The 12883-nt window shown below is 54.2% G+C and overlaps 1 protein-coding gene across 8 annotated transcripts in view; it reads right to left on the bottom strand.

The window, feature by feature from the left end:
* Positions 1-5305: 5305 nt before the first annotated feature.
* Positions 5306-12883, bottom strand: part of LOC105499251 (leucine rich repeat kinase 1) — a 154786-nt gene continuing 147208 nt past the window's right edge. For 7 of the 8 annotated variants that reach the window (XM_011771766.3, XM_071100553.1, XM_011771763.2 and 4 more), the window contains 4 exons: positions 12684-12800; positions 9225-10078; positions 8685-8786; positions 5306-6763 (listed from right to left, as the gene is read on the bottom strand). In XM_011771766.3, coding sequence (XP_011770068.2) covers positions 6586-6763; positions 8685-8786; positions 9225-10078; positions 12684-12800 — 1251 coding nt within the window. In that variant the 3' untranslated portion in view covers positions 5306-6585. The remainder of the gene's footprint in view (positions 6764-8684; positions 8787-9224; positions 10079-12683; positions 12801-12883) is intronic. The other variant, XM_071100555.1, reaches the window with a different exon arrangement.

A 12883-nucleotide genomic window follows, 5' to 3' on the forward strand; every position in this document is an offset into this window, starting at 1 on the left:
GGGCTGTTTCTTCTTACAGAGCAGAGGACAGCTCCATGGAGTTGGTGCCAGGGGTGCGAGTCTGTGTGTGAGCATGCTGGGTGGTCTGGGCATGAGTGCTGGCAGGGTGTCAGGGCCACAGATCAATCAGAATGGGCTGGGTGAGCTCAGGTCACCAAACCCCCAGCTCCCAGTGGCCCCAACCACAGGCTTTGCTTCTTGTTCTTCATACGTGTCCGTGGCGAGCTGCCTGGGCACTCCAGGTCATCTCTCCTGCACCCAGGCTGACGGAGCAACCACCAGCGAATGCTGCAGGGCCCAGGGTGGAGGGAAGGAGTGCCCTGACAGGGTGATCTCACGCAGGAAGTGCAGGGCTCTTGCCTGTGGACGGCGAGAGAGGTGACGGTGCCCTTGCACTCAGCACGTATTTACCAGCACTAACTAGTCCCTCTCCCCTAGGACCCACCAACAGACCTCAGTGGGCCAAGGAACGCAGCCCAACCATAGGCCCAGAAGAGCAGGGAGCCTGGTGACAGCCCTGGGGGTGGCAGAGACCATTGATGGCAAAGTGGAAATTAATTTTATTTTATTTGTGTGTCCATCATTATTATTAGTTCATTTAAAAAAAAAACATATTTTACAGGCCGGGTGCAGTGGCTCACGCCTCTAATCCTAGCACTTTGGGAGGCTGAGGTGGGTGGGTCACCTGAGGTCAGGAGTTCGAGACCAGCCTGGCCAACATGGGAAAACCACATCTCTACTAAAAATACAAAAATCAGCCGGGCGTGGTGGCGCACCGCTGTAATCCCAGCTACTTGAGAGGCTGAAGAAGGAGAGTCGCTTGAACCCGGGAGGTGGAGGTTGCAGTGAGCCAAGGTCGTGCCACTGCACTCCAGCCTGCACCACGGGAGCCAGACTCCATCTAAGAAACAACAACAACAACAACAACAAAACCCATATGTTCCAAATTGGGACTCTTAAACATCCCCGTGATCTTATTACACTCATCCATCAGCATCCATTTATTCTTCTATGTGTTACACCTTAACTCAGTTCTCAAGTAAAGATGTTCATAAAAGTCTTCCTGATTATTTCAGAAAAAACAGAGAGGTGATTTATTGTGAACCCTGGAATAGTTGACAGCAACAGGACTGCTTGTGTTTCCCCTAAGTGGTTCTCAAGGAGGATTGTGTGCTTCCCCCAGGGCGCCCTTCCCAGGCAGGAAAGACGGGTCTCACGGCCAAAGATGGGAGTCCTGGCCCTGGTGGGGGCTCTCCTAGTCCCTGTGCCGATCCCATCAGGAATTGTTGATGACAGAGGAGAAAACAGGGCTGCAGAGCTGGGGTAGCCTGTCCAGGGTGGAATTTAAACTTGCAGGACATCAAAGTCACCACACCTTAAGTTTTGGCCTTTGGGTGACTTGGATGAAACCCTGGACCCTCTCTGTGACTGTGATTTGGTGCACAATGACTGCTTGTTGCCTTGGGAAGAACTGTGGGCTACACCACACCCAGCTCTCACGATGCACAGGTGAGCAGGGGCGCGCCTGGCACACGGCGCTCCAATCCATGGTTCTTAGGTCCCCCTGCCTAGACTTAAACAGAAGTTGGTTACAACCAGCTCACTTGCTGACTCTTAGTGCTCTGGTGGGGCTAATGGAAAATGTATCTGATCATTAGGAACTGCATTTGGCTGCTAGTCATGGAGAGCTGAAAAATGCTGGCTTAAGCAAGGAAGTGGGTTCCTTTTCCATAGGTCACATGAAGCCTGAAAGTTAGCAGCCAGAGCTGGCGAACTGTCCCCCATCACTGTCCCAGGCCCTCCTGGGGCCCTCCGTCCCACAAGGAAAGAGGAGGCAGGGGCAGGGTCAAAGGGGCCTCCACTGACTCAGCCCCCTTTGATGGAGTTCCCTGAAGCCCTACTTGACGACATCCAAGTCACCCCTGGCTGCAGCTCAGTCCCAGGACCACCCCACCTGCAAAGGTGGCTGGGGAAGGATGCACCAACAAAATCAGGGTCTGATACTAAGCAGAAGGGGCTGCAACTAGCAGTTTCTGCCACAGTGATTGTTAAAGTGCTATTATAACTAACTTACCCGCATACCCTGACTCCATTCTCCATTCCCCAGCCACCCACCCTTCGCCCCACTCCCTGTTCCTGCAGAGACTTTGAGGCCTCAGGCCCTGACATGCTGGAAAATGTGGCTCCTTCTAGGGCAGCAGCCTGCTGTTTGCCTCTCAGTGTGTTTCAGGTTTTTCTGAGCGTTGGAGGAGTTTCTGTGTTACTATATCCCCTTTGGGGCTTCCCCAGTGCTTTCCGCCAGAGAAGCCCGCCCATGCTCCAGCCCTGGAGGCCTATGAGGGAGAAGGGCTCTGGCAGGCTCTTTGCAAAGACCCTGCAGGTCTGAGAAATCAGTGGCCCTGGAAGGTGGTGATGGCTCAGCCAGTGACTAGTCATCAGGCCAATGCTTTCCCAGGTGCAGTGTGGTGGGCGGGAGGAGGCCTGGGTGCCATCTACTGGGGAGTGGGGGGCCTTGACCCTGCACCTGGGCTGCACACCCTCCTCATTCCAGGGCAAAGGTGGACCAGGGTCAGAGCCAATTGACCTTGGCCCCCTGTGCCCAGCCCCTCATACCTGTCCCCGTGCTGTAGCCATCCACCTCACCTGGGGCTCTGTGCCTGCATCCCAAAGATAGCCAAGGAGGTTCTGGTTCAGCCAGGACCATGAAGTTAGAGGGACAGGACCTAGCCCTGCCCCAGGACCTGCCCTCGATGGAGTAAGACACGATGGAGTAAGACACCCACAGAGGAGAGGGGAGAAAGGGGGACTCCTCTCCATTACCTCTAGAGACCAAGGCCAAGAGCCACCTATTGGGCTCAGGGAAGAGGCCCTTCCCAGCCTAATTACCTCCATAATAGGGCATGCACACAATTCGGGGTGCAGAGAGGAAGGTGTGCAATAAAAATAAAGGTTCACTCCTCTATGCCAGCCCTCAGTTCTCCCCAGAGGCAACCAGTGTCTACCACGTCCTTGGGTGTCCTTCGGGATATTTTCCCTGTGCATACATGCGGAGCTCTATAAGGTTTTTTACACACATGGTAACTCAATACACACTGTGCTGCAAGCTGCTTTCAAATAAATGCATTTATTATATCTTGGAGAACATTCCAGTCCTGCACAGTTAGTGCTGCCTGCCTCGTTGACAGGCTGCAGAGGATCGCATTGTTGCATGTGCAGGAATTTTATGACCTCCCTCCTGATAGAGGTTCGGGTTGCTTCCTGTTTGGGGCCATATTCTAAGAGATGCTACAATGCACATCCTTGTTCTGTATCTTTGGGCACTTTTACGAATATTTCAGGACCAAATGCTTAAGTGGAACTGCTGGGTCAGAGGGTATGTGCATTTGAAATTTTGGTAGATAAGGCCAAAATGCCCTCCAAGGGGTAGCCTCCAACTACCCCCTCATTAATCCATCCTACATTCAGCAAAGTGATTTGTAAAGATGACTAAATCATCTAATAATCCTGCTTAAAACTGCCAGGAGCTTCAGCAGTGACCCACACTTGCAATTCTGTGTGCCCAGTCCCCTCCTTCAAGGCTCCAGCCACGCCAGGTTTTTGTGTCCCTCCCACACAGTGGCTTGATCCCACAACAGGGCCTTTGCATGTGCAAGGCCCTTGCACCTAGTGTCTTCAGAGCTCCACGGAATGCCTTCTTCCCATTCCTCAGTCTCACACTGTACCTCCTGGTGCAGGCTGCAGGCCTCCGCAGCCTCAGTTAAATATAACAGCCCTAGGCCAAGCCACCAATTGCCCAACTGGGTGGTCCAGCTGCTCTACTATCTCACTTGTTTGTGTGCTCATTGTCAACTCTACCTATGAGGAGTGAGCTCCTAAAAGCAGAGATTCAGCCAGCCCAGGTGGCTCACACCTGTAATCCCAGCTCTTTGGGAGGCTGAGGTAGGTGGATCACCTGAGGTCAGGAGTTCAAGACCAGCCTGGTCAACATGGTGAAACCCCGTCTCTACTAAAAATACAAAAATTAGCTGGGTGTTGTGGTGCAGTGGTGCATGCCTGCAATCCCAGCTACCTGGGAGGCTGAGGCAGGAGAATTGCTTGAACCTGGGAGGTGGAGGTTGCAGTGAGCCGAGATCGCGCCATTCTACTCCAGCCTGGGCGACAGAGCAAGACTCCGTCTCAAAAAACAAAAAGAAAACAAAACAAAAACACACACACACAAAACACAGAAATTCTTGACTGTGTCTCCGGTGACAGTGCCTGACACTTAGTAGGTGTTCAAGAAGGAGATGCACCCTCTGCCAACATGAGGGTGGTAAGTGACACTTTACTGTCGTCGGGACTGTTTCCTTGCTGTTGGGTGAGGTCAAGCATTGATGTTTAAGGGTCTGTCTGTTTCTTTGTAATTTGATTGCTGCCCATGCCCTTAACCTGTTTACCTTTCAGGTTTTCTGTTTCTTATTGATATCACGAACTCTCTGTAATGAAGATAAGTCAGGTCTTTGTCTCTCATTTGTATTGCAATTTTTTTTCTCAGTTGATAGTCTACTTTTAGGCTTTGGACTAATTTTCCATGTACGTTTCAATTTCATGGAGTCAAGTGCATTAGTCATTTCCTGTATTTTTTTTTTTTTTTTTGAAGAGTTGGGTCTTGTTCTGTCACCCAGGCTAGAAAGCTGGTGTGATCATAGCTCACTGTAACCTCCAACTCCCGGGCTCAAGGGATCCTCCTGCCTTGGCTCCTGGGTAGCTGGGACTTCAGGCCTATACGATTTCTAACTGTGGCGTGAAGAGATCCCCTCCCCTGGTTCTGTGAGGCCTGGGGCTGGGCTTTTCCAGGAGTAGGAAAGGGTGAGTTTGGTGCCTGATGCCTGCAAAGCAGCCTGGCCTCAGGTGATGCCAAAGCAAAAGCTTGGGACCTGGGGCAGACAGACACTGGTTTGTATCTGGAGGTTAACTGGGCAGCTGTGGTGCACTGGAATGCAAGGAGAGGGAGAGTGGGACTCCTGAGGCCCTGCTGTGGGATGAGGGTGAGAGAATGGCAGGAAGGTGGACAGGAAGCACAGACCCTCAACCCCCTGGGACTTGGTGCCCAGGCTGGCACAAAAAAAAAAAGTAGGGGAACTCGCTTTTTCCAACCTGTGACTGACAGAGCAGTGTCTCCACCCTTGGAAGCTGCTCAGGGGCCACCTGCATGTTGGTACAGTGGGCAAGGAGGGGCTGCCCGTTACCCCCAGACAGCCAGTGGGTCTGGGAGGGACTGAGTCTGTGCTGTGGTCATAAGCACTCGAAAGACAGAGGCCACAGCTTCATTCTTGAAAGAATCTGTTTATTTTGAGATTAAAAGAGTCTCATCCCCCTGCATATCCCGCAAATACTAAATTTGATCTTTTTAATTTTAGAAAAGGGTCAACAAACTTCAGCTGGAGTATGATCTCTCTTTCAAACTCCCATTCTGGTTTAAGAAGCCACAAAGGGTAACCCTTGACAAAAATGTGGCTATGTTTGCACATGTGTGTGCATATATGTGTGCATGTGTGTAATACATACATGTGCATAATTTATACAATGTTTGCTGTTGTATCCATAAGCCCCCTATGGACAATTTTCCTTTTTGTACTCTGCTGTACACGTGTGGAGCGAAAGTTTAGCAAATACATAATTTGGTATAAATCCCATACAATGTGATTTCACAACCAGAAGCCTGACCGCTGAGATATTACTGAATTTTTAAAAGTGATAAACAAGATTTTTATGTGCAAACAAACAGGGCTTGTGCTCCAGCTGCGTCCAAATCTACTTGACAAAGCTATAAACACAAGGCCCTTTCTGAAGTCCTGCTGATTGAGTTTCCCCTTCCTTTTGTCGGTGGAGAGGAATGTAAAGGCTAAGCTGGTGCACTCCACTCGCACTATGCGCCTCTGGGCTTTCTGGCTGCGACACTTAAAGGAACTCATTCATTCTCCGGATGGGGCAACGCTCCTCACCCAGCGTCCTCCGAGGTTCCCACACGGAGACCTTCCCGAACACAGAGACATCTGATCTTGGCTTGCCCAAGCTGCCCGAGGCCTCAGGGACTCAGGAGCCTGTGGAATGTGCTGAGAGCCTGAGGTCTCCGGTGGGGAAAGGGCAGGGGTTACAGCCCCCCTCCTGCTCTACCTCAACTGCTTCCCAACCCAGGGCCTCTAGTGTAATTCCATCTGAGACCCGGGGATGGCAGGAAGGCCCGGCCCTACTTTGTTTGACCCAGCTCAGAACGGGATCCTCCACCCCTGCTCCTGGAAACTGATGGAGGAGGCCAGCGGAGGCCCTGCCCGGCCTGATACCGCTGTCTTCCCTGGGGCTGTGAAATCAGCAGTTGGGGGGATGGGGTATTCAGATAACTCTGCTCCGGAGAACCAGAGAACCCTGGAGCCACCCCTAGGCGGGTAACTTCTCAGCACTTCTTAGCAGCAAGGAGTCAAGGAGTTCAGGGGAGAGCTCCATCTGTCTTCTAGGTCCTTGGAGAACTAGAGGCTGATGGCAGAGGGGTCAGGCTGCAACCTGGGACCAGCCAGCTTTGCATGTGTGACTGTCATTCCACAGGAATTACCTTCTCTTGCGTGTGCAAGCCTCCAGCCGGCCCAGCTCCTCGTAGGACTGGTAGAAAATGTCAAACTCCCTGGCGCCCCAGCCCCTCCAGACAGCCAGGCACCACTCTGTGTTTTCGTTTTCAAAGCTGCACACAACAGTGTCCTTTGCCACCACAGCAGCATCCACCAGCACCCTGCAGAGAGAAGGGGTCTGAGGAAACTCACAGGGTCCCCACTTGGGTGGGGTTGGGACCCTCACCCTGGGCCTTCTGAGGAAGGCAGAGCTGGCTAAGGGGAGGGGAGTATGTCTGCTTGCCAGCCCTCTCTGGGGTGTGCTCAGATGCACCACTTCTCCCCGGTGGCCCAGCCTGCGGGCTTAGGCTTTATAAAGTCCAAACATGGGCTGTGGGCATGAGTTCACTTCCACGGGCTTTGTCTGTAAGAGTCCGACTCCCTGGAAAGCCACAGAAGCAATCAGATCAGGCATCCGTGACTTAACTTCAAAGCGTCCAGAAAACACCAATGAACCAAATTTCTGCTTGTGAATGGCTCATGACCGAGTTTAACTCAACTCCCTTGCCACTAAGCTCAATAGGATTCTTCTCTCATTCTGTTTCTACATGCTTAGGAAATATAGGCTCATATATTAAATGGAAAACCTACTGCCCCAAAGTCATCACTATATACATTTTTTGAAACTGTGGACAGTTCTACAGGACTGGTGGGTGCGCTACAAGTTTCCTTTTGGGCCGCAGTGCAGCCTCCCTGCCCTGCTGCTGCCCCACCCCGAGCACATACTAACTGCCTTCCTTTCCTCCCTCTGTGCCCCGTGTGTGCAGCCTGCGTGGCACTGAGGTGCTCCTGCAAACTGGGATGTCCAGGGACCTCTGACTCCGCATGGCCTTGCCAGAGCCTCCCCTTAGGCTGACTGCTGGGGCCTCTTTCTCCCTATAGCGAGAAAGAGGTAAAATCTGGCTTTAGGGGATGGATAGGAAAAACAACAACAACTAAACATTAGGACACTAACGGCAGGTATGCCAAGGTCCCAACCTGGGTGCTGCACACCCATTTCCTTCAGAAGGCCAACCTGCAAGCTGGGAACTCCGTCAGTTCAAGGCTTCCAGCCACAGACTCTGGCAGAGCTCGGGAGCAGATCCAGATCTTGCTTCCGGAACCACTAACAGAGCAAGGCTCACTGGCCCGGGATTCACTGCCAAAGTTCAAAGCTGGCAGGCAAGGGAGTGAGACTGCCATGGATGCCTCCTTGGTCATTGTCCTGCTCTGGGAGAAACAAGCTGACTGGGGTTTCTCCACCCTCTTATGCTCCAGGTGAAATAAAAACCCACTTGCCCAGGGATGGGGGATAACTCACGCTACAGGAAAACAGGCCTAGTGTGAAGTGGAAGAGCTCCAAAGTACACACACACACACACACACACACACACAATTTGAATTGAGGACTTTTCATAAGGGAGATTTACCATGTGGGGCTCGGTAGTCAAAGTGAGGGGTGTAAACACTGTGGGGAGCTGCAGCTGGTACCAGCCTCATATCACTCCAGCCATGTAGACCATGTTCGGGATAGGCCACCCTGCCCAGCATACCCTCGCAGAGGAGACTGGCATAATCCTGGGGGGACTCACCCACAGACAGTTACTGAACCATGCCTCAGCCCAGGAAGGGCAGGAGCTGAGACCCCAGGCTTGGAGATGACAAGGTGTGCCTATGTCATGTGTCCCCATAGGGTGCTGTGTGGGCAGGTGGACACCTCGGGTAGGGTTTCCTGCTTGGCAGGAAGAACAGTGAATCAATCACCTGGATGCATCTGCATGTCAACTGCAGCTGAATTCTGGCCCTGGAGGCATTCGTTAGGTAGGGTACTTGATCTACAGGTGCACTGGGTACTCCAGAAACAGGGAGCCATGGCCAGTGTGGAGCCCCTAGGAGCTGTCTGCGGGGCCCCATCTTGTTTCCACTTTGCCTTATAGCCAAGTTGGTGGATACGCTATTTGGGAGAATGGAGGGGCAGCAAAGCCACTGTGCAAGACCTGGCTATGGGGCCTTCTGTGCTCATGCTGCTGCCTGGGTCCTAAAGGAGCTGCCACTCAGTCTTACCCATGTGGAGTCAGCTCTCGGGCTTTTAAGACGGCGATGACTCGGCCCCGCTGGGCGCCAGAATCCTTCTCCAGGCCAATGACGATAACATCTCCACCGCGCCTAAGCAACCAAAACCCAGACGGGGAAGCGTTTTTGTCGGTAGCCGTGCTCTCGGGGGAATGAAGCCGGTGTGCAGAAGGGTGCGGGAGGGAGGCAACGGACATGCAGTTTCTGCTAAGGGATTAAGTTATGGGGAGGGGACAGACCCCAAAGCAGAGGAGAAGTTTCCCAGTGGAAGCTGAATCACAGTTGATTGTGGCTTTCCTTGTGTGGCACCTTAAGCTCTCTGGCAGGCAATAAGCTTCGGTGCAACCACTCTTAGACTTGCTAAAGATATCACTCCCATTCCCAATGGAGGGAACCAACCTTCTTGGAAGCACAGCACCTGCTGGGTCCCCACATGACCATTAAGGAAGCCAGCGGGTCTCCCTGGCTCCCAGGGGGTCTCCTTGCTCTGTGGGCATGCCCTCGATGGTGCCCTCACCTCGGGAGACTTACCTGGGGACCCAAATGAGGTCTCTGACGGCGAGGATCTTCACGGCCTGCAGGTGCTGGCTGAAGGTCTCCCCATCCATGGGGGTCAGGTCATGCTCAGACCTGTCAGAGGCAGCACTGGGCTCGTGTAGCCTGTCTAAGTCCTCGCAGTCGGGGGAGAAAGGCACGCTGGAAGAACTTGCCGGGGAGCTGGGGAGGTTGGAGGGGGACCTGGCAGCCTGGCGGGGTGGGGATGAGGAGTAGGAGGACATGGAGCAGTAGTCGGTGAGTGACTCCTGGTGGGTCAGGATCTGTGTGCCCAGCTCCTCACTGTACATGATGCTCACGTCCGCGATGGAGTCCCCCTCGGGCACCTTTGGGTTGGCAGTGTGGCTGGCTGCCAGGGGTTCCATGTCCAAGGGCCGCACGGGAAACATGTCCCTGAGGGGGCTGGGGTCCCCACAGAAGTACCGGGCACACAGCTGGTAGGTGGTGGAGTGGTACATCACCAAGGAGTTGGCCTTGTCATCCAGGCACCAGACGACCTCCTCCCCTCTGCCCTCAGAACTGCACACGACCGACGTAACCACGGAGGGGGCCGCGTAGGGCTCCAGCCGCCTGCAGATCTCCAGGGAGGCACAGTCAATGACAAGGAGGCCCGGCCCATTGCTGTACCAGACCTCAGAGCCACTGTTGACCACCTCCATGGCCTTCACTGGGTAGGGGTTCTGCCGTGCGTCTTCGTCTGCGATGCTGAACTTGGACCTGTTGGCTGTGTGTGAGCACAGGTAGGAGCAGCTGTCCTTTGGGGTGCCCCGCACCACAGGAAACACAGCCACAAGCCCATCGGCAAGGCCCGCTAAGACCAGGTAGGAATTCTGCAGGAAGGAGACAGGGATGGGTCACATCCTTCCATTTCACACGTTCCACCAACACGCTTCAGGGCAGCCAAGCTCTTAGAAAGGCTGGGGCTGCTCCTAAGGAAGTGAGCTCTGACTCAGCAGAGCCATGTCTACCATCCCTGCAGCAAAGAAAGGAATATGCCAGCGAGAGGCAGGGCCTGTGGCACCAAGTGAGACCGCGTGTCACCTGGACCACATGGGCCGCCTCTGCTTGTGCCAGCTTCTTGCAGGGCGAGCAGCAGGGAGCTGCCTTCTCCTTGAGGCCACCAAGGCCTCCTTCAGAGGCAGGACCTGGTGCCCGCCCTTTTCTGGGTGTGCTTAATGTGACGGCAGTGTGGGCATGGCAAGTGTCTGTGCACTGCCCCCTGCCTGCCACCCCCTACCAGCTGGAGTGTTCCATAAGGACGGGCTCCCAGCCTACCAGCATCCCCGTGGCACTGGCCTGGCACAGGGAAGGGCTCAGTCTCCTTCATCTTGGTGGCCCTGTGACTCCACCTGGCTCCTGCTCCAGGTGGACATGTGTTTGCTGAACTAGTTCTGGAAGAAATTGCTTCCTACTCAACCCTCTCGTGGAGGCCTGTCTCAGCCTGCTAAGCCCTCATCCCAGCTTACATCTATCTGAGATGCCTGTGGTTCAGCTGACATTGACAGGGTCCTCAGGGTGCCCCCCACCCTCTCAATGAAGCGTGAGCTCTTCTACACCCGCCAGAGGTCACTGGGCAGAGGCCAAAGTTGCAGGGACCATGCTGAATGCTGGGCCCACCCCAGACCACCCCAGGGCACCTCCCAGGGCAGAGCCAGGAATACAGTGCAGCTTCGCAGCCTAGACACCACGTCGGCTGTGGTGGGGGTGGGAAGAGGTCTACAGAACAAAGCTGGAGTCAGGGCAGAGCAGGGAGCTGGGCCTCATGCCAGTGAGGGGGCAGGGCAGAAAGCCTCCTTGTGGGGAGCTGGGGAGCTCAGGAGGCTGGCTGTGCAGGGAAATGGAATGGAGACCCGTAGCTCACTGTCCAGGACAACATGCTGTAAGAAAGCGTATCGAAATCCATCCCCAGGATTTTAGGGAAAGAAGGCAGCCAAGGCAAATAGGCTCCAGGTCTGTATCTGGAGTCCTGGCTCAGGCCCCGGCCAGGGCGGTGAGCACCACGTTCCGGCTGGGTGTGAACGTGCGTGCGCGTGCAAGAATGCAGGCTCTGCCCTGGCGGCCTCGGAGGGGGCAGACACCCTGCACAGGAGGCCCTGCACAGAGCACGCTTTATTCCCTCTGGTCGTGCAGGAGGTGGTGCCCTGGCTGGGGGCTCTGGCCAGCGGTGGCCTCAATAACACTTTGTGTCGTGTTCTCCTGTGCTCTGGTGCGGGCCGGGTCCCAAGCTGCCTAGCCCTGCTGTGGGGCCGTGGTCATAAATGACTCTAAGGTTTATTTCATACTTTTTTTTTTTTTTTTTAAAGAAATGAAACTGAAGAAGGGTGAAGAGAAGAGTTCATGTATTTTGCTTCCATCCAGAAGTAATAATAATGCTCTTTTACCAAGTGCACCGGCCTAGACCTTTGGGTATGCTAGGCCTTCTCTCTGTCTCTTCTTATACCTATTTTGTAGATGGGCAAACTGGAATTGGATGATGACAGTCACCACATTTTAACAAAGCAACACCAGTAAAGGCTTCTTGTGCATTTACCGAGGGTGCCTACTGCACAGACAGGCCCCTCAGGGTGGATGAAACCAGAACTGCCTGAGCCGTGCCTGAATCCTGTGGGCGGAGGAGCCTGGAAAAGCTAGGGAGCTGCCTCCCACTGAGGGGCAGCTTCTCAAAGGAGGGGCCAAGGCCTTTGGTCTTGAGAGCTGAATCGGAGGCGGTCTGGGAAGAGGTGCTGGGATGTGAAGGGCCCAGCACAAGAGTCGGGTGCTTTGTGGGGAGGGTGCTAGGGCCGGCAGGGTCCGGAGGACAGCCTCACAGAGGCTGGGGCTAATCCCAAGGTGTAGCACAGCTGGCTGGGCCCTTTATTGGGGAGAGTGCCCCTTGGGGTCTCATTTAGAAAGGCCAGGGCTAGGAAGTTAAAGAGATGAGTCTGCAGGGCCATGCTGGACAAGGAGAAACTGTGTTTGGTGTAGATGGTGAGTACTTGGTGGGAGGCAGAGATGGAGGGAAGAAGATCAGGACCTCCAGGACCTGGTGACCAAGTGGCTGTGGGGTGGCTCTGGCCTGGGCAGGTGGGAAAGAGGCTCCGGATGCCACTGCCCTCTGAAGGGGAAGGGCACACACATGACTACTCACTGTGCCATTTGCACCAACAGTCATTCCACCTGAGTCAGGGCATTTGCATGTGAAAGGGGGTTTTCACTCGGCCCTCAGTCTGGCTGAGGACTTAGGTTTTTGCAAACCAGAAGGCACTAATGATGGACCAGATCTGATATCTTTCCTCCCACTGTCTCTAAGGCTGTGTCCTAGGCCAGGTGGTACTAGAAGGTGTGGCTCTGCAGTCCCCACCCTGACACAGCTTTGGGCTGTTCCCAGCTAGGAGACGCCTCCCAGGCATGGAAGCACATCAGACACCTGCATACCCGCCTTTGCCCTGACCTCACCTTTTTAATAACAGGCACGGCCAAGAAGCAGGTGACGACAGCTGGAGTGTCCAAGGCCCGTTGGGGTGTGTTTAAGGGACACATGCCCTTGAGGGTGTAGATGTAGATTTTCTGGTCCTGCAGAGGCAGACAGGTCCACTGTGAGACCCAGGCTGGAAAGTGTCTGGCATTTCCCGAGGCATTCCCATGAGGATGCACTC

The sequence above is a fragment of the Macaca nemestrina genome, chromosome 7 (assembly GCF_043159975.1).
Source record: "Macaca nemestrina isolate mMacNem1 chromosome 7, mMacNem.hap1, whole genome shotgun sequence".
Lineage (NCBI taxonomy): Eukaryota > Metazoa > Chordata > Mammalia > Primates > Cercopithecidae > Macaca > Macaca nemestrina.